Source organism: Otolemur garnettii, unplaced genomic scaffold (genome assembly GCF_000181295.1).
Source record: "Otolemur garnettii isolate 467f Iridium unplaced genomic scaffold, OtoGar3 scaffold00018, whole genome shotgun sequence".
NCBI lineage: Eukaryota > Metazoa > Chordata > Mammalia > Primates > Galagidae > Otolemur > Otolemur garnettii.
The window spans coordinates 5,082,436-5,108,295 of record NW_003852413.1 but is presented as its reverse complement, the minus strand read 5'-3'; the positions used below and the strand labels follow the sequence as shown (position 1 = coordinate 5,108,295).

The following is a 25,860-nucleotide window of genomic DNA, read 5'->3' as shown; positions in this document are numbered from 1 at the left end:
ACCATGGCATTAGGAAGGTTGAGAACCACTGGTGTAGGTATTGCCCATGTTTTGGATGTGATGAGACCATGGGATCACGTGGCGTCCTTTCTTTATGTGTTACTCCTTTCTCCGGATAATATATTCATGAGGCTCGGCGCCTATAGCTCAAGCGGCTGAGACGCCAGCCACATACACCGGAGCTATGGGGTCCAAATCCAGCCCAGGCCTGCCAAACAATGACAACTACAACCCTCTCCCCCCCTGGGAGGTTGAGGCAAGAGAATCGCTTGAGCCCATGAGTTGGAGGTTGCTGTGAGCTGTGATGCCCCAGCACTTTACCCAGGGCGTGTGTGGTTGTGGTCTTTTGCTCTCACTGCTGTGTGGCCTTCCTTGTGCAAATACACCTCCACATATTTATCCCTCCTCGCATGGTGGGCATTTGGTTGTTTCCAGTTTGGGCTCCTGTGCGTATTCTGGTGCGTGCCTTTTGGGGAACACACGCAGGCATCTCTGTTGGATTTACCTAGGAGTGGATTTTCTACATGTTGGAACATTGGTTCTCAGTCCAAGTTTATCCAAGGCGAAGACTTTTCACATTTCTCTGGCCCGGCTGGAAGCTGAGCGCCTAGAATACCGAACTAAAGTCCAGGAGGAGGAGGAGATGGAAAAAGAGACCCCTGAGAACTCAGGGTAACTGCCCCTGACCTGGTTTATATCCCAGTTCTCATTCTCCCCTGAGATTTCTTTCATGGCCTTGGATTAAGCTGATTTGCAGGGGCTGGGCCTGGGGAGCCCTTTGCACTGTGGGTATAGAATCCTGTTCCTGCTTGAGAAGCGCCTCACACAGCGTCCCCTGGGACAGCCCTGCAGGAAACCTGGGGGGTGCTCAATGGGAGGACTGAGGCTGCATGGGGCGGGGGGCTTGGCTGATCAGACCTGGGGAGGGACACTGCAAGCTCCTGGGTGGAGCTGTTGGATGACACACATTCCATTATCCAACAGAGTTCTGGGGTCTAAGCAACCTGACAGCAGAGTCAGGAGAAGGAAACGGGCTTGGGCCCTGCCATTTAGGGGGAAAAAGCATTGTCAATCGACAAAACAATCTGAGCACAAATGGGAAAAACCATCTCTTCACCTGTCAAACCAGTGACGGGAATGGGGTCCCACATGGACTGCAGCTGGGAAGGGCCGGGCAGGAGGTGGGTTTTCTGTGAAAGGATTGTATGAGGGCCCCCTGCAGCCTCTTGTGGGATCTGGTCTCCTCACAGAGGCACTGAGCTCTTCTCTGTGCTAGTTTATGTTTCATGATAAAGTCCGCTAGGTCGGGGATAAAAATATGACAGACATCTCATTCTCTATTCTGCGTGCTTGTCTTAAGGATTCAGGAGAGGAGGCTGGGTGGGCAGTTCTAACTCAGAGGTCCAACTCCATTCCCCCTTGCCGCAGTTAGGCTGGGCTTGGACCTTGGGTAGGGTTTCTGGGATGCGCCCCCCTCAGACAGCTCCACACTCCCTCTCCTCTTCCTCTGGGGAGGGGTAGGCTTCCCCTGTCTGCAGCCTCCCTCCCCATTGTGGCCGCAGCATCACTGCTGTGTGTGGGGCCATTCCCTGATCTCTGCCTTGTCTTGAAGAAGTAGCCGTAGGAGGCTGTCCATGGGGTCTGCAGGCTGGGGGTCCATGGGGGAGCTGCTTGTGTCTGTCTGGACACCCCAGGCCCTGGCCAGGAATTTAACCTGGGAATGCTTCCTGGCTCAGTAGTTGCCTCTGGCCTTGGACCTTGGTGCTGAGGGGCTCTGGGGCTCTTCCTTCAGGGGCTGGGTCAAGAGGGCTGAGGAGCAGCTACATCTGGCCTCCTGGGGCCTGGTCCCCATCTCCCCCCCTGCCTGAAGCCCGGAGCTCCCATGGCCTCAGCTGGTTTCCATCGCGGCAGAGTACCGAGAGACAAATGTTCTCATTTCCCCAGCTGTGCAGACAGTGCTGGGGAGGTCTCTGTTACCCGGAGAGGCGGGGGCTTGTTCAATTTCTGGCAGTAAAGAGTAGTGGTGGGAACCAGGGAGAGGCGACAGGGGAGGATAGAGGGGTAGAGAGAGAAAGTCTAGGGAGGGGACGGAAACCCCCGTCTATAAACATGGGGATCCATTGGTGTCTCTCAGTGGCCCAGCTTTCCTTATTTATATGGAAATATGGAGGGAACATGTGTTAGTTCTGAGACGTATTGCTGGGGCCTCCCATTAAATACATTTCAATTTAGCTGACGCCAAGTATGGAGAAGCAGTGTCAGCTTGCTCCTCTGACAGTCCCGGAGCTGGTGGCAGCATCCGAGGGAGCGAGTGACATGCCTCCCTGCTGGGTGCATGGCCTCCGTGGCCTTGTCGTTGGGCATCTCCTGGGCAGAAAATGTGCTTGGTGCTGGAGGGGCCCCCGGGAAGGAGTGTGGGCTGTTGCCCTGGGGCTCAGGGCTTCTGGAGCTCCTCACCACCTGCAGAGGACGGGAGCAGCTCCTGAGGCCAGAGTGGGTGGGGGCGTCTTATTGTCTTGGTCCAGTCTGACTGGGGGGATTAAAGAAACTTTCAGGGAGATCTGTCTCCTTAGGCATAGCCATAGTGAAGTCTGGGCTGGGGTGGCCCACACCTCCATAAGTCCTTCTGTCTTTTGGGGGGATGCCTTCTGTTGACATTTTTTTTCTTTTTTGAGACAGAGTCTCACTACATTGCCCTTGGTAGAATGCCATGGTGTCACAGCTCACAGCAACCTCAAACTCTTGGGCTTAAGTGATTCCCTTGCCTCAGCCTCCCAAGTAGCTGGGACTACAGGCACCCGCCATAATGCCGCCTTTTTTTTTTTTCTGCAGTTGTCATTGTTTAGCAGGTCCAGGCCAGATTCGAACCCACCAGCTTCAGTATACATGGCTGGCGCTATAACCACTGTGCTACCAGCACCGAGCCCCTTCTGTTGACATTTTTAAAGAATTAGCTTAATCTCTCCTATGTAGCATAATCCAGAACTCCTCGAATCTTCTAAGATTCTTGGGGAGGAGGGCTTTATGTTTCCTTGGTCACCTCTTATGCCAATTTCTTATCTCACTCGGCATGTCTTCTCCTCCTTCCTCAGTCTCTCCTGTGTTGACCTAGTGGGAAGGACACCCTGTGCCCATAACCTTATCCTCTCACCCGAAGCCCACCAACACCAGGCCATGGGTGTGGCCACCTGCACGGAGGTGGGGGCTTCAGACCGCTGTCCTGTGCAGCTCACAGATTCAGGTTACCACTTGCATGCCTGGCGCCAGGAGCCCCTGGGGTAGAGGCTTCCCCGTCCTGCTTAGCCCCTCTGCCCACTCCTGCCACCCTGTTCCTATGTCTCCTTCTCTCTCTCTCTCTCTTTTTTTTTTTGGTGAGACAGAGTATCACTCTGTCACCCTGGGTAGAGTATAGTGGTGTCATCATAGTTCACAGTAAGCTCAAACTCCTGGGCTCAAGCCATCCTCTTGTCTCAGCCTCCCGAGTAGCTGGGACTATAGGTGCATGCTATAATGCCCAGCTAATCTTTCTATTTTAGTAGAGACAGAGTCTTGCTTTTGCTCAGGCTGGTCTTAAACTGAGCTCAGGCAATCCACCTGCCTTGGCCTCCCAGAGTGCTGGGATTACAGGTGTGAGCCACTCCACTGGCTGACTCTCTCTGTGTCTCCTGGGCTGCCTATGAGAATATGTGGAGTCACTGAGCTTTCCCTGGGTCTGCTCTGGGCATCTAGACTCTTCTCTGGCCATCAGAAGTTTAGCAGAACCAAAGAGCGCTCTGTCCCTGAGAGGGCTCCAGCATTCATAGGAGCATTTCTTTCTCCTATTACCCTGGTCTGTAGGGGCAATTAGGGGAAGAGGTAAAAGAGGCATTGCCTCTTATTGGGGTGTAGAACCTTGGAGGTCAGTGAGTCTAGCTCCCTTATTTTACCTGGGGTAGATACTGAGTCCAAGAGAAGGAAGTGACCTGCCTGCCCTTCATCCTGACCTGGGCCACCCCGCTGCTGCAGCCTCTGCTCTGTCAGCTCTGGGGGCCCCTACAGCTCTTGGCCAGATCTCAGAGTTTTTGGCTCCTCAGCTATTTAGCAACCTGGGGAGTGGGGCTGACAGTGTGATAGGAGGGGGATGTCCTGTGATGGGATGGGGTTGGAGAGCCAGGCCCGCAGAGCCATGGGCCGGGTGCCAGGCTGAACATGTTCCCAGGAAGGCAGCATCACCCTGGAAGCTGTGCGTGGGCTCAGCACTGCGGGAACGGCTGCTGACTGTGGTCAGTCGGGCCTGGGTGCCCTGGCCAGGGTGTGGCTGGGGAGTGTCAGAGAGAAGGCGCTGACTATAGGCGTCCCAGCTGGGGTTTGCCTTCCTTTTTTCATCCCACCTCAACCCAAGCTATGAGCAATGGCTCAGCAGAGCTGCCCGGGGAGGCAAGGTGGGCTGTGCACTGCACAACTCCACAGCACCCATTAGGTGGCCACCACAGAGGTTGTGCCGCCTGGAGTTGTGCCAAAGCAGCAGCCAGGCCAGATCATCTCCTATTTTTCTTTTTTTTTTTGAGACAGAGCCTCAAGCTGTCCCCCTGGGTAGAGTGCCGTGGCACTACAGCTCACAGCAACCTCCAATTCCTGGGCTCAAGCGAGTCTCCTGCCTCCGCCTCCCAAGTAGCTGGGACCACAGGCGCCCGCCACAACGCCCGGCTATTTTTTGGTTGCAGCCATCATTGTTGTCTGGCGGGTCCGGGCTGGGGATTCGAACCCGCCACCCTAGGTGTACGTGGCTGGCGCCTTAGCCGGTTGAGCTATAGGCGCCGAGCCCATCTCCTATTTTTCTAGCTGAACTGAGCCTCCCTCTTCTTCCCTTCATGCCCCAGGCATAGGGGGAAGCTGGGCTGGCGTTTGCATGATGGGCACGGGCAGGGGTCTCAGAGGTGACAGTGACTTGAAAGAGTAAATCATTGCCCCCGACTCTGTGAACTTGAAAGAGACAGGGAGCTGTTCTTGTCTCGTTTGATAGGTGAACCACTGCAGTGTGGGAGAGCACAGGGAGGAGCTGAATGGCCAGACAGACCTGGGTTTCTTTTATTTAACTACTTTTAAAAATATGCTAAGTTTTCTGAGAGGGAAATGTGGGGAGGTCATTTGCTGTTGCACCTCTCAGACTGAGGAGGGAACAGAGATTGTATTTTTCCTGCCTTCCTTTCTACGCCCATTTTCTCCGGTACCTGACCCCCTCTGGGGCCTTCCTGTGCCTCTCTGCTTCTCCCTCCTCCTCGCCTCTGCTCTCTGGACCCCTCCTGAGGGCACAGGGCAGGCAGTCAGGTGAGGCCCAGGCAACTCGCTGCTGACTAGGCCCTGTGGTCAGTCAGGCCTGGGTGCCCTGGCCAGGGCATAGCTGGGGAGTGTCAGAGAGACACTCCCCCATTCATGCCTCTTCTCCAGGGCTCAGACCTGTCTCCTGTGGCTCCTACTAAGGGAGCCACAGCTCCTCCCTGCTCTGAGGCTGGTGCCTGGATAGCACTGCTAGACCTCAGGCAGGTTCAGCTGGCAGGGAGCCCAGCCAGGGGGTGTCTTATATTGTATAGAAAAGCAGCAGCGGCTGGACAGGCCAGGCCCAGGGGAGGAGGGGCACGAGAGCAGCAGAGGTGTCAGAGCAGCCCTGGGCCACATCCCTCCCTCTGTCCCTCTCCTGCCCCTTATTCTCAAAGTCCTCTGCTGCCACCTCCATGGTGCTGTGACGTTGGGCTGCAGTGGGGCCTGGTACTCTTGCCTTGAGCTAGGGCTGCTGAGGCCATGGCCACACAGGGTTGTATGCATTCCAGCCCCGTCTGTCCTTTTGAGCCTGCTGGGGTGTCCACCTTCTGAGAAGCAGATGCTGGTGGTGCTCACACCCTTGACCCTTACAATTCTGATGTGCTTGCACCAGGCTTCCAGCTACCAATGTTTGTGTGGCTTTGCTGTGAGCTTCCTTTGGCCACCCTGCAGTGGGCAGAAAGTGCCAAAACATTACTGCCCCTGGGAGCAGCTCTCCCCCCTGACTGGCAGGAGACAGTGTGTAAATGCCCAGGTGGGGCAGCTCTGAGGCCAAGCTCCCGATGCACCTGTCATGGGAGCCTCCCTGCTCTGTCTCTTCCTCACTCCGCTATGGGGGCTCCTTCACCTCTCAAACCCTTGTCCCAGGCTCTGCCTCTGGGGAACCCCACCCATGGCATCCCTTACTCTGGCCCTGCAGCCCATGCATGGGGGGGGGGGTTGTGTCTCTGTGGCACATCTTATTTGTAAGGGTGGTTTGGATCCTGACCTGTGGGGTTTGAAGGAGCCGAGTCGGGGTTTTGGTGCTTGGAGCTGAGCACAGTGCAGACTGCACAGAGGGCTGTTTAAACCCTTGGAAGGTTTAATTAAGAGGGAGGCCGAGCTGCTCTCTCACACTGGCACTCGTGACACTAATGATTGGGGATGATGAGAAAGGAAGCCGTGAGGATCCCAGGCTGGTTAATGGGCTCCTGGGCATGTGCTTCTCTTTTGTTTAATTCTGTTCATCACCAGGTCCCACAGCCCAGGCTGAGGGCAGAGGGCAGAGGGCTGCCTCCTCCGCTCTAGAGGGGCCTGCCCTGTCAATTGACCCTTGGGAACCCAAAGCCCACCTGGAGGTCCAGGGCAAACACATTATGGTTTTCTGCCACGGGGCTCAGGGGTGGGATAGGGAAAGGTTCAGTGCCCACAGCCTGGCAGGAGAAACGGGTCAGGCAGCAACACGGCCCCAGGCCCTGGAACAGGGCTGCCAACCTCCTGCCTGTGTCAGAATTGCATGGGGAGTGAGCAGAGCACAGATTCTTGGACCCCAGGCTCTGGAGAGTTGAATTGGCAAATCTAGACCAGGGCCCATAATTTGAATTTTAACAGCCTGGCCAGGAGATTCAGATGCCTTGGGTGACTGACTGACTACACTCTTGGAAACCCTGATCTATCTGGAGCTTGGTGGGCCCCCGCTGTCATCTCACAGGCCTGAGGATACCTCATAGATTATTGCTAAAGCTCCATTATACAGCTGACAAAACTGGTTAAGAAACCACCCTCCCATTGTGCAGCTGGTGGGGAGCAGACGTGGCCCCGCACTGTCTCCTATACTGTGGTGCTGTTCTCTGCACACAGGGAACAGAGGCAGCAAAGGGGCGTCCTGCCTGGCAGGGGTGACAGCAGGCAGGCTCCCTCTCTAGACCCCTCCTTTACAGTGGCCAAGGAGGAAGGGAGTGGGGCTGGGGGTCCCAGCAGGTGGGCCCAGGTGTCCTCCTGTGGGGTTTGGAAGGATCCGAGTTGCCCGGGCCTCACCTGACTGCCTGCCCTGTGCCCTCAGTGATGGGTGGCCCTGAGTCCCGGGGCATCCTCCGCAAGATGAGCGACCTGCTGGAGCTGATGGTGAAGCGGATGGACACGCTGGCCAGGCTGGAGAACAGCAGTGAGCTGCACCGAGCCACCGGTGACATGCACTTTGCAGCAGACAGGTGAGAGGGACGTGACAGAAGGGGAGACAGGAGTAGGGCAGGGACAGTGCCTTGGGGCACTGTGGTTGGGAGGACACAGCTTCTAAATGTGCTGCAGTACTTGCATTTTTGTGAATCAGGAGAAAACCTTAGTACAGAAACCCACACGGGCCTCGGTACCTGTAGCCAGCTTGGGTCTGCCAAACAACAATGACAACTACAACCAAAAAATAGCTGGGCGTTGTGGCAGGTGCCTGTAGTCCCAGCTACTTGGGAGGCTGCGGCAAAAGGATCACTTAAGCCCAGGTTTGAAACCGACACTTTTAGATAATTTGCAGAAAAGCTTTCCCTCAGCTAGTGTGTGTGATGGGACAGCAGGAGCTCCAGAGATTTCTAGAGCTGGTTGAAACTGAAAAAAATGATGACGTCGGGTCCTGGCCAGACTGGGGAAAGAGAGGGTGTGCTGGAGAGACTCCCTGGGTTGGGTCTGAAATGCAGGCTGGTATGAAATCCTTTGTCTGGGCTGCTAGTCAGGGGCCCACCTGTAAATGGCCTTGCTGATTGAACAAGTGTCCCAGGTGCCCAACAGGGCCAGCCTGGTGTCAGTGACATTGTCCTCATACGAGGTGACCCTTACTGAAAGTGCTCTAAGCACCTGGCATTGTTCTAACTGTGTGGCCTCCATGATCTCATCCATCCCACAACTGTCTGATGGGTGCGAGTCTCCAGAGGAGGAAACTGACTCACAAAGAAGTTGAGAAACTCACCCAAAGTTGACAGCTGTACGGGGCACGTCTCCACCCATCATGCTCTCGCTGGCCATTCATTAACTATGCAGCAGTAGGTGGTTTAGTTTTTATCCCTTGGTAAGAATTTTCACAGCAATTAACTCACAAATAATAAAAAAAAAAATCCTGTTAGACCTTGTGCTCTGATGTTTTTGGTTTGGAAAATGTAGGCACTAAAATCAGTCCAGCACCCGGGGTTGAGTGTGATGCCCAGTGGGCACTCAGCACCGAGAGGTCAGGGCTCCGTGGCAGGCTGCTGAGCCTACGCTGGGCCCCAGTCAGATGCTGTTTCACCCACCAGGACTTAGCATGTAATGGAACCAGTGAAAGAGACCTGCTCCTGGACTGGGGATCCACTAAGTACCAAGCAACAGGGGCCGGGGAGACGAGATGAGCACAAGAAATCCCCATGCTCATTCCTGGAGGAGAGGCAGTAAATAACCAGGAGGAAAAAATAAACGACATCCTCGCAGAGACTGATCCGTGTCCCAGAGATTAGAAACTAGGAAAGGGGCTGTTCAGACAGGGTGGTCTGGACAGCCCTTCTGGTCTCAGCCCTTCTGAGTCTGTGAGTAATGGACAGAGCCAGCCACGTGACAGCTGCCAGGAGAGGATTTTCGGTGGAGAAGCAGCAAGTACAAAGGACCTGGGGTGGGAGCAAGCTTGGTCTGCTGGAGAAAGAACCAACCTGAAGGACAGTATTACAGAACTGGGGAGGGGACAGGGTCAACTGTGCCAGGAGGCTCTGCCAGCCATGAGAACTATTTTGAGAAGCCAGTGGATTTATCTTTTAAAAACATCGCTTTGTTCTGTAAAAACTGCATTAGTGGGGTAGCAAGAGGGGAAGCTGAGGGGCCAGTGGTAGAGACGGGGAAATGGGGGCAGAGGCGTTGGGGCATGAGACCATTTTCCTCTCCGTGTACAGGTCAGTCTTCTCCAATGCTGTTTGTGTCCCTCAGGTCCAACCCCTTGCCCCTGCTCCTGCCTAACCCAGCTATGCTGCTGGCCCAGCCTCTGTCCACAAGTCTACTCCCCAGCACAGGGATAGACCCAGCTAGCCTCCAGCTAGCCTCCTGGGCCCCTGCTGTGGGCAAGAGAGGTCTGGTGGACCTGGGCTCCAGGACTGCCTTCTTGGACTGGGTGTACTACCTATTGCCAGCACTTTGGATATCTCTCTGGTTTCTTCCAGTCCTGGCCTGTCCCTCCCGCCCCCACCCTGACCTTCCTCTCCTCCTGGGGAAGGAGAGAGCTTGGGGTGGGGGAGGTGAAGAGCACGCACCACCTCCCAGCTCCGTCCTGGGAAATAGCCACAATCCATCACGACCAGCAGAGCCCATCAAAGCCTCAGACAGAGCCATAAATTTCAGGGACACTGTTGCTTCTGGTTTCAGGGAGAGAAATGGTGGGTGGGTGTGTCCAGGGAATGTGGCTGCTCACAGTCCCCTGTGCACAAACACTCCAGCCCCCTCCCCACCCTTAACCTGACTCCTGGTTAGCCCCCCGGAAGCTGCCCAGGTGAGAGTCCCACAGAAGCTCGGCCACGGTTCCCAGCACGCGCTCCTCAGCTGCACTTGGATTTCCCACTTTGAAATTGTCTGTGCTTAAAAGAAAACCTCTACTGTCCTCCTTCTGCCCTTCTGGAAGCTTCTGGGCTGCCGCCTTCTACTCATGGCTGGTGTGTCCTCAGGGAAAGCAAATTTGCTTTTTTAGCCTAGGAAAACATAATTAGGGAGGCAGATTTGCTGCAAATGGCATCATATTATGTATCCTAAAGCCAAATAGTAATGATCTTTGAATTTTCCATAAGGCCGTAAAACCACAGAGATCTGAGGCTGTCTGAATTCAAATCAATCTGTATTTGTCAGATGCCCCCTGTGTACAGAGTTGGGGCCAGAGATTTGAGAGGAGCTGGAGGGGACACACAAGAGATGGGCTTGGAGCTCTGTCCTTGGAGAGTTTACAACCCCCGTGGGGAGAGGGAATGCACACTTACCCCTGTGCACGCCTGAAGAGGAACACAGACACTGTGCCAGCCCGGCCCACAGCCCCTGCCGGGGGACAGACCTGCATGTGACTCTGGCTGCTCACTGCTGGGTGGCCACAAGCTCGTCATTGACTATCTCTGAGGCTCACGGATGACACTGGGGGCAGGGAGGATGGGGCCCTGTGCTTGGTGCTCAGAAGGATGGTCTGTTTCCCTTCCCCATGCCACGAGGTGCAGAGAAGGGTTGACCTGGCCGAGCTGGGGGAGGCCTCAAATCACAGCATACTCACTGCTGAGGGGGAGTGTGGATGAGCCTCAAAGGAGGGAGAGGGAGATGGAGGGAGATTTTGACAAGGTGGGTGGCCGGCGATCTGGACAGAGGGAATGAGCAGATCCACCCACAGACCCAGCAGTGGCTGAGGCTGAGGGAGGGCGACTAGGGAGTTGGTGCTGCCCAGTCTAGCTCTGTGACTGGAGGACCCCATAAGCGAGGGGCACTGGTAGGCATGAACCCTGAACTTGGACAGCTCAAAAATCCACCCGTTGATTCTAGACTCCCTAGTTTATGTCTTAAGGCAGGGTCACAGCCCTAGGGTCCACTCCCGAATACCCACCAGCCACCTACCTGGATGTCCTGGGAGTGGCTCAAACTCATGTCCCCCAGCTCTCTTCTCAGGCTGTGACAGCTCCTACCTTTCCTCAGCTCAGACCCTAACCTAGTCACCCTTGATCCTTCTCTCCCTCACACCTGTGTCCAGTCCACCAGCAACTTCCCCACCTTCAGAATATGCCTAGAACTCCACCTCTTCTCACCCACCCTCCTAGCTATTTCCAACTCAGCAGCCAGCGGGATCTTTTAAAAATATCAATTAGATCAAGTCTCTCTCTCCTCCTTGGCTCCCCAGCTCACTTGGGTAAGTCTCTCTGGTGGCCCCAATGTACCTGGCCTTACGTGTTCCCAGCCTTCTTGCTGTTCCTCGAGCATACTGACCCCCTGCATTGCACAGGGTCTTTGATTCCCCAAAGCTTGGCTTCTACACCCTGTATTTGCTCTGTTGGCAGGGAGTGATGATGCCACACACAGCCAGACTGGCTCTGTCCTGCTACAGTAGGGCGGTGTGTGTGTGTGTACTGATGCATTCACTTGTGGTTCAGAAAAGAGGGGTCCTCTCTGTTCTCACCTGGGGAGGGGCTGCAGACCCTTGGTCATCTATTCAGAGGCCTCCCCAACTTCAGTGGAGGCTCTGGCTGGGCTCAGGTTGAGGCAGAGCAGTGAAATGCACGCGCAGCTGGACCTCAGGGGCTCCCACTTCCCATGTGGTGTGTGTGATCGATGCAGAGGGAATATGTCTCCTCGACTCATGTTTCTGGCTGTGTGTGTGTGTGTCTCCTGGTGTGAGTGTCCACACGCACCTGTGTGTGTGAGTCTTGGTGTTTTAAAAGCCAAATGATCAGTTTCATAGTAAAATAACTCCCAGCAAGCACCCTGGCCAACTGTGAGGAAATCGATTCCCCTGTTAATTGAATGCAACCCTCATAAATCAGGGGAGAAACATGGAATTATGCTCCTTCCTGAGGCAGTCTAGAGAGTTCCTTCTCGGGGCAGGGGACTGGGCTGGAATTGGTGATTACACCATGGGGCTAGGAGGAGGGGCCTCTTCAGGGGCTGGTGGAAAGGGAGCAGAGGGCTGGAGCCGCAATACATCTGTGGCCTATGCTTTTGGCTCCTAGAGGCCACTGTGCCAGGGTCAGCCTTGGGAAGGGGGTGGGCAGTAACCAAAGGCCCAGCTTGGGCTTCTTTACTTTCGGAGTAAGAAATGATCGTTTTGGTGGAATGCCTGGGTGTGCAGAAAGCATGCACAGTTCAGGCCTCGATGTCCACGTGAGTTTTGCAGATGCAATGAGAAGTAGCAAGGGCTGGCCGGGTCCCAAGCTCCCTGCATGCCCTCAGGAAAGTCACTTTATCTGGTCTGAGCCAGTTCCTGTATGTAAGCGGTGGAGCCAGCGAGTCTCCCAGAATCTTTTCCAGGTCAGACGTCCTGAGACTTTGAGATCTGGCTAGGTTCTTGAGGTCATAATGGCCATGAGCGGTCACCAGTCACAGTGATGGGTTTTGGCTCACTGGAGGGTAGTTCCACCAGGCAGGGAGGAAAGGCCTCTCTGGGGGGACATCTGTCAGCCTAGGAAGTCTCTACACACTCCCTTACCCCCACCCAGAGCTGTCTGCAAATCCCTCAGTCTTAGAGGCTGGCTCAGGCAGCCACTGGCACCTTCCCTGGGAAGGAGAGTTCTGGTTGTCAGGTCAGGGCCTCTTCCAGTGGTGCTGCACCTAGAGCAGCCCTCGGTCCCCAGGGCCTGTTGTGACTTTCAACAGATTTGGCTGCAGAACTGGCATTGATAAGAATAATAGTTAATGATAATAAATTGTAATAATAACAGCCACCCTCTACTGGATACTTCTGAACTGTGATTGTCACCAACAGCCCGATGAGGAAGATCCTGCCCAGGTCTGCATTTTATAGATGAGGGACCTTGGCTCAGACAGGAAGAGGACGAGCTCTGGTCACAGGGCCCAGGGTGCAGTGGGAGTCCAGCTAGGCCTGTGTTGCCAGGGCAGCCATGGTGCAGCCACATGTGTTTTGTGCCTGGGTGTGAGAAAGCCCTATCATTCTGAGTATGGTCTCTGAGGACTAGGAGGGACATGAGACTCTTTGGGCTGCCAAGTCAGCCCTGCTGGCCCCAGGAGCTTCCTGACAAAGCTGAATGTCTCTGGATTTTCTGCTTGGCCCCTGCCCAGCACCCACAGCTTGCAGGGTGGGGCTGGAGACCCTCACTCTCCTCTCATTGGCAGGTCCCGTGGGCAACCTCCTGACCTGCCTTGGAAGTAACCTCTCACTGTAGGATTGTGTATAAAGGCCTGGCCAGACTCACCTCCGCCAGGAGCCCTGACCTTTACAGAGTCCTGGCTGGAGGGCAACAGCATGTGGCAGTTCCCCAGGCCATCCCTGCAATCCTGTCCTTGGCCTCTCCGACCCATTTAGGGCAGACCAGGGTGGGCTGAGCTGTCCCACCAGGTGGAATCATGTGGATGGCACTTACTCTACCAGCAGCAAGGTGGGACCACAGACACGGGGTGTTGCCAAGCAGGGATGCTCGCCCAAGCCTTGGCGTCCAGGGTTTCTGGGTCTGGGTCTTGTAGACATGACTGATCATCCTGTGCTGATGCATCTCCAGCTTGATGCAGCCTGGCCAAGGCGCCCCCACATCACATTGAAGCATTGACTGTCCCGGGTGGCCCAAGACCCCAGGTACACAGATACTCTTACCAGGCAAGACCTTCCAGAGGCTTGGGGGTGACCTCCCAGGAGCCAGACAAGTGGTGACAGGCCTTTCTTTGGAATGTGCAGGTAGTGACATCCCTGGGCTGCTGCACTAACCCTCTTCTGCACACACAGCTTAGGTTCTGGGGCACCCAGGCATTGTCCCCTCCTACCCTGTGTGGTGCAGTGACACCTTTCAGTGTACCCAAGGTTCTCCCACACAGACATGCCATGGATTGCCCGTACCCCCCTTCTCTCTGATATCCCCTCTCCGGTTGTCCCTGTGTGTCCATGCCCAGAGCCTGGCACCAAGTGGGCATGCAGCAGATATGTATGGAAGGCATGCTGGTGGTGGGCCTCCTGGGACCCATCTTCTGAGCTGTCAGCCTCCCCCGACCCCAGCTGTCCCCTAAATGGGCTGGGTCTTCACTGCTCACATCCACGCTGCCCTGCTGGGAGCCTGCTGATTCAGACTCATCTGGGTCAACAGTCTTCCTCATTTAAAATGTACATACTGAGATATAAGAGGAAAGCAATGAAAATAAGCTACAAGCAGGACGGAAGGGCTCTTGGTCGTTTGGGCCAGTTGGAGGAAGACAGGTGCATTCCATGGGGCAGTGAGGCCAAGGGCATTGTCCTTGTGTTCCCTCTGCCTAGGTGGACAGAATCAATGTTGGTCCCCCGGTCAAGAGTCCTGCAGAGTGGTTGTGGTCTGGGAAACTTCTTCTGGCAGACCAGTTTCGGCCTTTTCCTCCTGTCAGGGAATTGGCTGTTATCCTGATAGAATGAGCCCAGAGGGTCCCACTACCAAGGACATCACTCCCTACAGTGTGGGTGGGGAGATGGGCCCTTTGCCTGGTCATGACCTTGTCCCTAATGTCTTGCCCCTTGCCCACCCCAAGCCCACGTGGATCCCTTCCAGGTGAAACGGTGCACTCTGCCTGTGTCAGAGCCCACTTATGGGCACCATCTGCCTGGGGTGTACAGGATGGGACATGGACTTTCTTCACGCAACCAACATCGTCTCGGGGCAGGCTTTTCTGATTTATCAAATCCTGTGTTCCACCCACGGCTCTAGGCTGCTTCCTTTCCTGAGGACAAAGCCCCAGCAGGCTTGTAAGCGCTGCATGTGTGTCCAGACACACATCAGGGAGGCCTAGCACCTTCTGCCCCAGCTCCCCAGGACCATCCTATGCACTACAGGTGCCCACATCCTGGCCACTACCATGGCCAGCCCCTGCCTGGCCACGGTAGCCAGTTCAGCAGTTCCCTGGGCTGGGCTAGGCTGGGCTGAGTAGCTTTGGAACCAGATGCCTGGTTGGAAACTGATTTTCCAGTTTTTTAACAGCCGTGTGACCCTGAGCAAGTCTCTCCACCGTGCTGTACTTAGTTTCCCCATCTGTACAATGGGGGCATTGAAAGGAGTCAAGATGTCATGGGCATCAAGAGAGCGCTGGATGGATGCCTGTGAGCTGTTTTACTGCCATCAGCATTAGCGGGTGGTTTTCTCTCCTCCTCCGTCCTTCCAGCAGCCTGCGAAAGCCCCGCCTCCCCAGGTGCCTTATGACTTAAAGAACATCCCTTCACACACAAGATTTAAAACTGTATCAGTTCTGTAGCTCAGTGGGTAGGGCACCAGCCACATACACTGAGGCTGGTGGGTTTAAACCCAGCCTGGGCCTGCTAAAAAACAACAATGACAACTGCAACAAAAAAATAGCTGGGCGTTGTGGTGGGCACCTGTAGTACAAGCTACTTGGGCTGAGGCAAGAAAATCACTTGAGCCCAAGAGTTAGAGGTTGCTGTTGCCATGACACTCTACTGAGGGCAACACAATGAGACTGTCTCCAAAAAAAAAAAAATTGTATCAGTTTCCCAGGGCTGATGTCTCAAACTGAGTGGGTTAGACACTCGCAGTTCCTGGGCCACGTGTCCTCTGTGCTGTGGTGGTGAGGGGACCTGCCCCAGGCCTCTGACCCAGCTTCTGGCAGTTCCTTGGGGCGATGGCAGTGTCACTCCAGTCTTCACATGGTATCCTCCCTGTGTGTGGGCTTGGGGCTGAATTTCTTCTCTTCATAAGGGCACCAGTTGTGTTAGACCCTATTCTGGTGAAATAACATTGACCTCATGTTAACTTCACTGATTACATCTGCAGTGACTTTCAAATAAAGTCAAATTCTGAGCTCCTGGGGGTCAGGACTGCAGCATATAAATCAAGGAAGGCACAGTTCAACCCATAGCAAAAATTATGTTTTGTAGAACATTACATATTAAAACCTTTGATATATAAGGTTATTTCCTCCCCTCCCCTAATTTTTAAAGAAAGTCAAGCATTTCCACAGGCTCCTAAATGCACCGTGAACCCTGGCTTGCACTGCTTGGCCCTGGTCGGAGGCAGCCCTGTTGGTGCTGTGTGCCCCCAGCCCTGTCAGCTGGGGGCGGCTCCTAGCATCTCCCCAGTGCATTTCCGTGTTTTATTTCCCAGGACATAGATCTGCTGTGGTTTGAGGCTTCACAACATCTACTTTTATTGTCATTTTTAGAAAAGCTTCTCAGGGAGAGAAGCCTAATCATATATTATTTGAAAATAGAAAGTGCTGTGCAAATGCTAAGTCCAGTATAATAATAGTGACACCAAGTAATTCTGTTTTGAACAAGTTGAACTTGTTAAATCAGACAGATGCCATCTGCACTATTTAAAGCCCATGCTAGCGATATGTTTTATGCAGAAACACTTATGGTAGGAAAATTGCTGAATCTCCCAGAAAGTAAAGTGTTTTGCTGTATAGCTGAGTTTATGAGCTTCCCCTGGGGAATGGGACGGATGCTGTAAATAGGGAGCAAAAGCACATAAAGCCTGTGTTGAGCAACTACTGTGTGCTGAGTGCTTGACATTCAGCCTCATCTCTAATCCTCACAAGACTCCGTTATTCATATTTTGTAGGAGTTGCAACGTGAGTTCAGAGAGATTAGTTAACTTGTCCAAGACCACACAGCTGTGCAAAGAGTCAGGATTTGAATCCAGGACCTCTGACGTCAAGGCCGTCACTCTTTCCAATAAACCTCTGAATGATAAGGAGAGTCACTGACCAAGGGCTTGAAAATCAAGGGCATCCCTTGATTTCTTCCTGTCCTATGAGAACAGCAGAATGAAAACTTGGCCTTCAGGGAGAGGAAGATGGTTGGAGAAAAGAACTTCCTGACACAAGGGGCAGCCAAGAGAACCTCCTAGGCTCTGTGATGTGTTAAAAACCATCTTCCCTCCGTGTTGCAGATGGCAATCCTATTCTTTTCCTAGGGTTGCTGTAAAAAAATCACCATGAATCTGGTGGCCTAAGCAATAGGAATGTATTTTCGCACAGTTCTGGAGGCTGGAAGTCTGAAATTAACCCATGTCAGCGGGGCCGTGTTCCTTCCACGGGCTTTAGTGGAGAATCCTTTCTCGCCACTTCTGGCGTCTGCGGTTGCTGGCAGTGTTTGGCACTCTGTGGCTGTGGACACGTCACTCCAGTGTCTGCCTCTGTCATCTCGTGGCTTTCTTATAAGGACCCTGGTTATTGGATTTAGGATCAGCCTAATGTGATATGACCCCATCTTAACTAATTATGTCTGCGAATGTGACCTTGTAAATAAGGTCATATTCTCAGGTTCCAGATGGACATGGATTTGGGGGACTGCCAATCTGTCGTAGTGGAGCCCTGAGCCTGTGACTCTTGCTGGGCAGTGCCAGGTGCCACATATGAAAGCCGTGTTCCTGTCCTCAGACTCAGGCTCCAGCTGGGGTTCAGGGCAGCCACTTACAACCACAACCCCCAGTGTGGGGGGTTCAGAGAAGGGATCTGGCTCCTGCAGGGCAGATGGAGAGGTGCCATCAGGAAGGGGCTCAAAGTCTCCAGTGGCCTGGAAGGACCCCCAGGCTTGTCCCTGAAATAGGTTATGTGTGTCCTGGGGCCTCTGGTGAGTACCCCCAACCCTGAGTGCCTCCTGTCATACTCGGAGCCCAGAGCCTTGCCTCAGCTACCCTGTAGGCCACCAACCCTAACCCAGCTTCACTGGATGCTTCCCAGTGGCCTCCACACTATGGCCACCTCCTCTGGCCATCTGGACTCTCATTCCTGTCAGAGGAGTAGCCATCCCATCCCCATACTGTGTTTCCCTGAAAATAAAACCTACCCCCCAAATAAGCCCTAGCAGGATTTCTATGCATTTGTTAAATATGAGCTCTACCCTGATAATAAGACCTAGTGATGGGCATGGGTATGCAGCGTGTCTGCATAGCTACGCCGTGCATTTCGGCATGGGGAAGAAGATATCCCCTGAAAATAAGCCCTGGTGTGTCTTCTTGAGAAAAAATAAATATAAGACAGTGTCTTATTTTCGGGAAAACACGGTGGGTTGGTGTGGACAGCAATGGCCCACTCTTTGTTGGAAGCTGATTTCACAGCTCAGGGGACATCAGTCAGCAAGTTCCTTCTCTGGTCTAGCCCAGACATTCTCGGCCAGTGAATGTTGCTGCGTGAGGGACACAACCATCTCAACCATCTTCAATATCGCGGTGGCGTGTGGCCCTCTGTAGGGCTGTCAAGCATAAACAGACATGGTGGATGTGTGGCGTTAACATTTTGTGCAGGGGGGGTTGCATATCGGGGAAAAATGTACAGAAACCGTCCTGGAGTGAGCCAGAATGAAAAAAGGTCGAGACACCTGATCCAACCCAACCCCATCTGGGGCTGGCCCCTGACACACAGCTCACGTGGCGCCTTGCACCTCTTCTCCTTCAGCCCGCACAGCTCCCGCGGCAGCTGCCGTTAATGTCGTTATGGTAAAGGATAAGAAGGCTGAGCACAGACAGGCTGAGGAACTTGCCCAGGGTCACACAGCTCACAGGTATCGCTGTAAACTGAAGCAAGGTGACATGAAGACCAAAGAGAAATACTCCTGCTTCCTTTTGCTCGAGGACTTTTTGAGCGAAAGCAGCTTTAAGTCTCTTCTCACTCTTATTTATCCATGTTATCTCACAGAGGCTGTTGTAGGTTGAATTGTTTCCCCCTCCTAACCTCCAGGGCCGGGGACAGTGCCCTTATTTGGATTATATAATCTTAACCAGATTAAGATGAGGCCATCCTAGGTTAGGACAGGGCATATTCAATGGCCGGTGTCCTTAAAAAAAGAGGAGATTTGGACTCAGACACACACAGGGAAGAAGGCCATGAGAAGGTGGAGGCAGAGACTGGGATTACACAGCTACAAACCAAGGACATCAGAGACTGTCACTGCCACCAGGAGCAGGGAGAGGCGAGGAAAGAGTCCCCCTCAGAGCCTCAGAAGGAATCGGTCTCGCTGACCCCTTGCTTTCTGACCTTCAGCCCCCAAAACTGTGAGGGGATAAATGTGTGTTGTTTTAAGCCACCCAGTGTGTGGTAATTTGTGACAGTGACCTACGGAAACTAACACAAATGCTGTGCCATTTTCCACTTTAAGAGTCCACTGTTCATTTGTTTTTGCCAAAGCTGGCACTGGGGGACTGAGCCAGAGCGCACGAGGATGGGCTGGGCTGTGTGTGTGTTACGTGCATGTGGAGGTATCTGTGTGCGTATCTGAGAGGCTCACTCCTCTCTCCTGTCATCTGCCTTTGTCCCCCCATTGCCCCACCTCCACCTCTGCCTCATCCCTCTGTGGATGGGGCCACTTGTCCCTTGCTATTTTTATAGATATTGAAGTGGGGGAGGAGGGTGGCTGGGAGGGCAGGTGGGTGCTGAGGGTCTCCACTGTGCCTTCTCTGGCAGGCAGCTCACCCAGCCCAGAGAGGATGGGAGGTGTGGTTTGCAGACCCAAGCAGAGCCCAGGTTGGAGAAATCCTTTATTTAATTCCCATTATAAGTGGCAATAAAGAGCCGGTACCTTGTATAGGGATAAATGGAGCTTAAACTGGGCCTGCACAGCCAGGGGGTGAGGTGGGATCAAAGGAAATGGGATTAATGTGTTAAAAAAGGCAAGCAGCTTCCTAGAGAGAGGCCCGCAGGGCTGTCCTGGCACAGAGAAACTCTGCCCGCAGAGTGGAATTTATCTCCATAGAAGTTTTTGCGATGAGATAAATACTGCGTATGATGTCTAATAAACTTCCCTGAGAGTTCAGTAGTAATCAACACAAGGAAATAAATTCTCCAAAAATAAAAGCAACGTCAGTGGTATTGGTGAGGTGGGGGACTGCGGTGGTGGTGGTAGTCAGCTTACTTAAGATGCTGGGAAGGATTCGTTCTCTGGAAGCCAATGATAATTTACTAGAGTTTTAATATTTGGCAAGTCCCCACAGGCTTCTGTGGGTGGAATTTATTTTGGCATGAAACAGCCCCTTGGGAGGAAATAGAGAAACAGACTTGGGGCAGCCAGCGTGCCTGGGAAAACAGCCTTTGTCACCTGGGGCGGGGGTGGGTCCCTGGACAGATACAGTTTGAGCTCTTGAATAGGATTCCTCTGGATGCAGCAGCCCCAGGCACTGCCCTTTGACACACGCATAGCACGTGTGCAGACACTCCGACTTGCATAGACTCGGGCAAGCATGAAGATATGGACATGTGGACAGATGTGCACAGGTGCAGAGTGGGCGCTCATGTAGACACACCGACATGCACAGATAACAGGCATGCATATGGACACGGACACGTGGGTACATGTGCAGACACCCCTGTACAGATAGGGGTGTGCATGCAGATATGGACACGTGTGCAGGTGCATGCAGATATGGGCACATGTGCAGACATACTGACATGTATAAATACAGGCCCGTGTGCAGGTATGGACACGTGTGCAGGTGTGGACAGGTGCAGAGGTAGGCACATGTGTGGACATGCCAACATGCATAGATACAGGCATACATGCAGATATGGACACATGTGCAGGTGTGGACAGGTGCAGAGGTGGGCACGTGTGCAGACACACTGGCATGTATAAATACAGGACACGTGTGCAGGTGTGGACACGTGCAAATGTGAGCATGTATGTAAACGTGGGCACATACAGAGTGCACTGGTGCAGACATGCACACATGCAGACATGCCCTCTACCTGCAGATATGAGCTTTCCTGTATGTGTGCAAACATGTGTACATTGAGTGGGGCAGGCAGCCAGCTCAACCTCCCTGCCCTTCTATCCACTCATGGCAGGGCCTGGTGCTTGAACACTACAGGACCTGCTGCCTTTGCCCTCTGGTTTTACTGGCAGGAACTCCCCTGTGCTGAGGCTACCTCCTGGGACTGTCCCCAGGCAGGTGCTGAGACTTACCTCTGGTCTCTCCCTGCCCAGGCTGCCTGCTGGGGCCAGCCTCATGGAGCGGATCCAGGCGATTGCACAGAATGTTTCAGACATCGCGGTGAAGGTGGACCAGATCCTGCGGCACAGCCTGCTTCTGCACAGCAAGGGTGAGTGCCAGGCGGATGGGGTGCCCCAAGCCCCAGGAATCCAGTGGACTTGGCACTGGGTGGGCCCTGGGGAGGTGGGATACCTGGGGCCCCAGCCTCTCCCAACAGCAGCTCTCCTGGCTCTCTGGGCCCCACTTTTGGCAGGGGGCCTTGTAGTTCACCCCGCCCCGACCTGGAAGGAGGTACTGAAGACAGAGAGGGTCCCCAGGCAGCCCCTGGTTTCCCATGATGTGGGGGTTGCAAGCTTCATCTTCGCTCTTTTTGGAAAAAGTTGAGGATGCATTTGGGTAGGTGTGTGAGGTTTGTTCACGCCAGCTCCTCACTGGTTCTGAGCCCCTTAAGGAGGCTGGGGACATGGAGGGGGGCAGCCCAGGCCTGGGAACACCCTTGCAGGTGAGTGGTGCAGCTAACAGGCTTTCAGGTGAGAAAACTCAGAGAGAAGGTCATGTGGGCTACTGCCCACCTCCACCCAGGCCAGTCCAGTCCTCATGCCTCTCTCCTGAGTTCTTCCTGGACCGGGTCAGCGAGTTCACCTCTCCCTGCAGTGTCAGAAAGCCGGCGGGACCAGTGTGAGGCACCCAGTGACCCCAAGTTCCCTGACTGCTCGGGGAAGGTGGAGGTGAGGCCTGGGTTAGAGGGTTGGGCTGGGGTGGCTGGGATACCCGCTGTAGAGAGCCTCTCTGCCCAGCCCTGGACCCTGACCCAGGTACTAGGTGGCAGAGGCCAGCCTCAGGAAAATAGCTTCTCTGCTCAGCCCATCAACCCAGACTCCCAAAGGCGAGCCATCTCTCAGGGCCAGAAGTGCCTTTTTATAGCAGATGAACCATTAAGTATCCACATGCCATCACCAGCACTGATTCACAGCAGACTCAGGAGAGGCATGGACTCTGGCCCCTCTGTCCTCAATCCTCCTGGCCCAGTCAGTAGCTGGACAGAGCCCTCCTGGCCCACCATAGGGACCCTCTGGCTGCGTAAAGATCCCTGTGGGAGTCAGCTCCTCACTGGCCCTAGACACCCCATGGGGTGGGGGATGGCGTAGCAGACCCTTCCTGGGTGGCCACTTGGGGTCCTGCCCTGGCCCCGGTCTTTGCCCCACTGGAGGCTGTCCTGACCTTGACCTCTAACTGAATCCTGCTCAGGGTGGGAGAAATTGGGAACAAAGGAAGAGGGAGATAAGCCCTATGGCTATGCCTTCAGCTCTTTGCCCCAGAGCCCTGGCCTGGCCCTGCCTGCTGGGGGGCCTCTTAGATGGTAGTTTTGCCCCTGTGTTCTCTGGGGCTCTTGGGAACCAGGGCAGAGGCCATGTCCTGGCTCTCCATTCGGCTCTGGCCCTTGCTGCTGCATCTTTAGGGCGCACTGCAAGGGTGCCATCCTAGGGGACTTCTATGCAGAGGGGGCCTGCTGTGGCGTGGGTGGGGCTGTTGCTGGCTCTCCTGCCCAGGCCTGGCCTCTCTGCAGTGGATGCGTGCCCGCTGGACCTCTGACCCCTGCTACGCCTTCTTTGGGGTGGACGGCACCGAGTGCTCCTTCCTCATCTACCTCAGCGAGGTCGAGTGGTTCTGCCCTCCGCTGCCCTGGAGGAACCGGACGGCTGCCCAGGCAGCCCCCAACCCCCTCCCCAAAGTCCAGGTAGGCCTGGAGTGGGGGGGCTAGGCTGGGACTGGAGGGCAGGCTGGCTAGCCTCTCCAGGCTGGACATCCTCAAGGACAGCGGAAGAAGCCTCTGTCCTGGGTGTCATGAAACTGGCCAGGTGGCTGGGCAGGTCCCAGCCTGTCCCGCCTGACAGAAGGAGGCCAGCCTGGTAGTGCTCATCCTGCCTTCTGCAGATACTGCCAAGCTAGGCCTCCTCGAGGGGGCATTGGAGGTCCTGGAGGCATCCCCTAACCGGCTAGAATAATAGTAACACTAGTGTCAGTGTGGAGGGCTTTCTGTGTATCTCTTTATTTGTACTTCAATCTCCCAGCCATCCAAGCGCACTGTTCAACAGAGGAGTTGTCTGAGGTTAGAGGGTGAATTAACGGGGTTGAGGCTCTGACCACTGCCTTCACTGCCTCCTTGTAGTGGCTGGGTGGCCTGGGGACTGCCACCGCTGGCTACCTCCCTGGAAGAGCTCAGGGCAGGGGGTTAGTAGGAGCTGGGTTTGAGGGTGGGTGTTGCGGGGTGAGAGTAGGGCTCCTTGACTTGGGAGCTGGTGGGCCCCTTAGGAAGTACAGGAGTTGGTGAAGCAGGCCCTGGCCTCACGCGGGCTGGTGGGGATGGTGGTGGCACAGCTGCAGGTCTCAGGGCTGGGAGAGCTGAGGTCTAGACTCCTCCAGGCAGTTTTCCGGACCAACCTGTCCCACCTTCTGGAGCTGATGGGCAGTGGGAAGGAGTCCCTAATCTTCATGAAGAAGCGGACCAAGCGGCTCACAGCCCAGTGGGCGCTGGCCGCCCAGCGCCTGGCGCAGAAGCTGGGGGACACCCGGAGGGACCAGAAGCAGGTACGTGGTCCGCTCTGCACACTCAGGGAGCTGAGTGTAGTGACTCAAGAGCTTGGGCAGTGTGCTTGGGGGACGGGGTGGGATGGCAGAGTGGGAAAAGATGCCTGTGGTGGCCCCTGGCTCTTTTCAAGTTTGGGCAGAAGGACAAGCGCCCCGAGGGGTCTTGCCTTCTGTGGATGTCTGGTGCTTGTCAGGCTGCAAAGTCGTACATTTGCCTGGCAGGTGGGGAATGATGTGGCCTGTTTGGGGAGATCTGTTGGCTCGTCCCTCCCTCCCTCCATCCATTCAATAGATACAGTATTTGCATGACCCTCACATCACCCTCTTTTTTCTTTCAGAGTCCTTATCATTTCATGACATTGTGTCTTGTCTGTGTTTACTGTCGTCACCTCTCCCGTCTGGAACATGGCCCTGGGAGGGCAGGCACCTGACTGTCTTTTTCATTTGTATCCTCATTGCTCCTCATGGTCACTCTGCTGCCAGAAAGCGCCTGTGCAGGCCCAGCCTGGAGACAGTGTCTGCTGCTGACTTGTGTCCCTGGCCAGTGCCCAGGGCAGGTCTGAGTGGCTGCCCCTCCGTACTGACCCTCTGTGTCTCACTGACCCAGATCCTGGTCCACATCGGCTTCCTGACAGAAGAGTCTGGGGACGTGTTCAGCCCGCGGGTTCTGAAGGGCGGGCCCCTGGGGGAGATGGTGCAGTGGGCGGACATCCTGGCCACGCTGTACATCCTGGGCCACGGTCTGCGGGTCACCGTCTCCCTGAAGGAGCTGCAGAGGTGAGTGCTGGGGAAAGCCGCTCACCACGAGCTGGGGGCAGGGAAGGGATGAAGGGGAACCCGTCCCCTCGAGCCCCTGCTCCACCTGCAGTTTCACAGCCTCAGACCCTGGGAGGCTGCTGGGGCTCCGCGGGGTGTTGCTGTTCCTCATTCCCTCCTCTGCCACCCTGTCCTCCTCCCACAGCCTCCACACTGACACCTGTTAGTGCCTGGGATGCCCTAGGGAGGTGTGTTTGCATAATACTGTTCAAACAGGGTCCCCTCTGTTTCTGCTCAGAGGCTGACCCATTCTGGCTTGTGGAATCGAGTCACATGGGGTCCCTCTATGCCCCCGCTGTCCTGGGGTCCCTCTGTGCCCTGCTGCCCTGGGGTCCCTCTGTGCCCTGCCGTCCTGGGGTCCCTCTGTGCCCTGCTGTCCTGGGGTCCCTTTGTGTCCGGCTGTCCTGGGGTCCCTCTATGCCCTGCTGTCATGGGTCCCTCTATGCCCTGCTGTCGTGGGGTCCCTCTGTGCCCTGCTGTCCTGGGGTCCCTCTGTGTCCTGCTGTTCTGGAGTCCCTCTGTGCCCCTGACATTGAGGGGTTCCTCTGTGCCCCTGCCATCCTGGGGTCCCTCTGTGCCCTTGCTGTCCTGGGGTCCCTCTGTGCTCCTGCTTTCCTGGAGTCCCTCTGTGCCCTGCTGTCCTGGGGTCCCTCTGTGCCCCTGCTGTCCTGGGGTCCCTCTGTGTCCTGCTGTCCTGGGGTCCCTCTATGCCCTGCTGTCCTGGGGATCCCTCTATGCCCTGCTGTCCTGGAGTCCCTCTGTGTCCTGCTGTCCTGGGGTCCCTCTATGCCCTGCTGTCCTGGGGACTTGGCCTCTTTCCTGGAAGCATCCTCCTTCCTGGGTCTCTTCTGGGGACTTAGGACCTGGAGAGTGGTGAATGGGCAGACCACTCCAACGCTAGGCTTTTGGGGACCCTCTGGTGTTGCTAGAGGTGGAAGAGTGGTGATTAGAGGCTCCCTGGGTGCTCAGGGGGAGGGTGGGGCTGAGGCCCAGCGTGTGGGGATGCTGAGGGCGTAGGAGTGTGTGGGGGTGTATGTGAGCTTTGGTTTATTTTTAACTCTGTATCTGTGGGATAGAGAAACACGTAAGACTTTTCTTCCTTTATCTATTAATATTTATTATGTAATATTTGGTACATTCAAAACTACATGCAAACTATGCTAAGAAGCACAAGAATCAAATGATCTCTGCACGTTCAACATCCCACTTACGATCCCCAGTGACAGACCCCTGGATCTGCCTGGGCCGTGCCTCCCCAACCCATCCCTCTGCCTCCTCCCCAGAGAAGCCTGTCACTGAAATTTTGTGTATATAATTCCTTTGCTTTAAAAAAAAATTGGCCATGTATCCATAAAAATTACATGGGTTGGCTTAGTTTGGTTTTTTTAAATTTCAGGTTAATGTTAGGGAACAAAAAATTAGGTTCCAGCGTTTGCACGTGTTAGGTAGAATCCCTCTTGTAGCTGTGTCCTGCACCCAGGAGGTGTGCTGTCTCCTAGTTTTTGTTTTGATCTTTGGAAGATTGGCACGTGCTGTCTGTCTTTCCAGACTTACTTTTTTCTTTTTTTCTTTTTCTTTTTTTTTTTTT

At 54.7% G+C, this 25,860-nt stretch overlaps 1 protein-coding gene across 1 annotated transcript in view; it reads left to right on the top strand.

The window, feature by feature from the left end:
• MGAT5B (mannosyl (alpha-1,6-)-glycoprotein beta-1,6-N-acetyl-glucosaminyltransferase, isozyme B) overlaps positions 1–25,860 on the top strand; it is a 71,216-nt gene that overhangs the window by 6,629 nt on the left and 38,727 nt on the right. The window contains exons 3-8 of the mRNA XM_003786573.2: positions 7,340–7,487; positions 20,861–20,976; positions 21,522–21,595; positions 22,435–22,605; positions 23,292–23,456; positions 24,064–24,233. Of these exons, the coding sequence (XP_003786621.1) occupies positions 7,340–7,487; positions 20,861–20,976; positions 21,522–21,595; positions 22,435–22,605; positions 23,292–23,456; positions 24,064–24,233 (844 nt within the window). The remainder of the gene's footprint in view (positions 1–7,339; positions 7,488–20,860; positions 20,977–21,521; positions 21,596–22,434; positions 22,606–23,291; positions 23,457–24,063; positions 24,234–25,860) is intronic.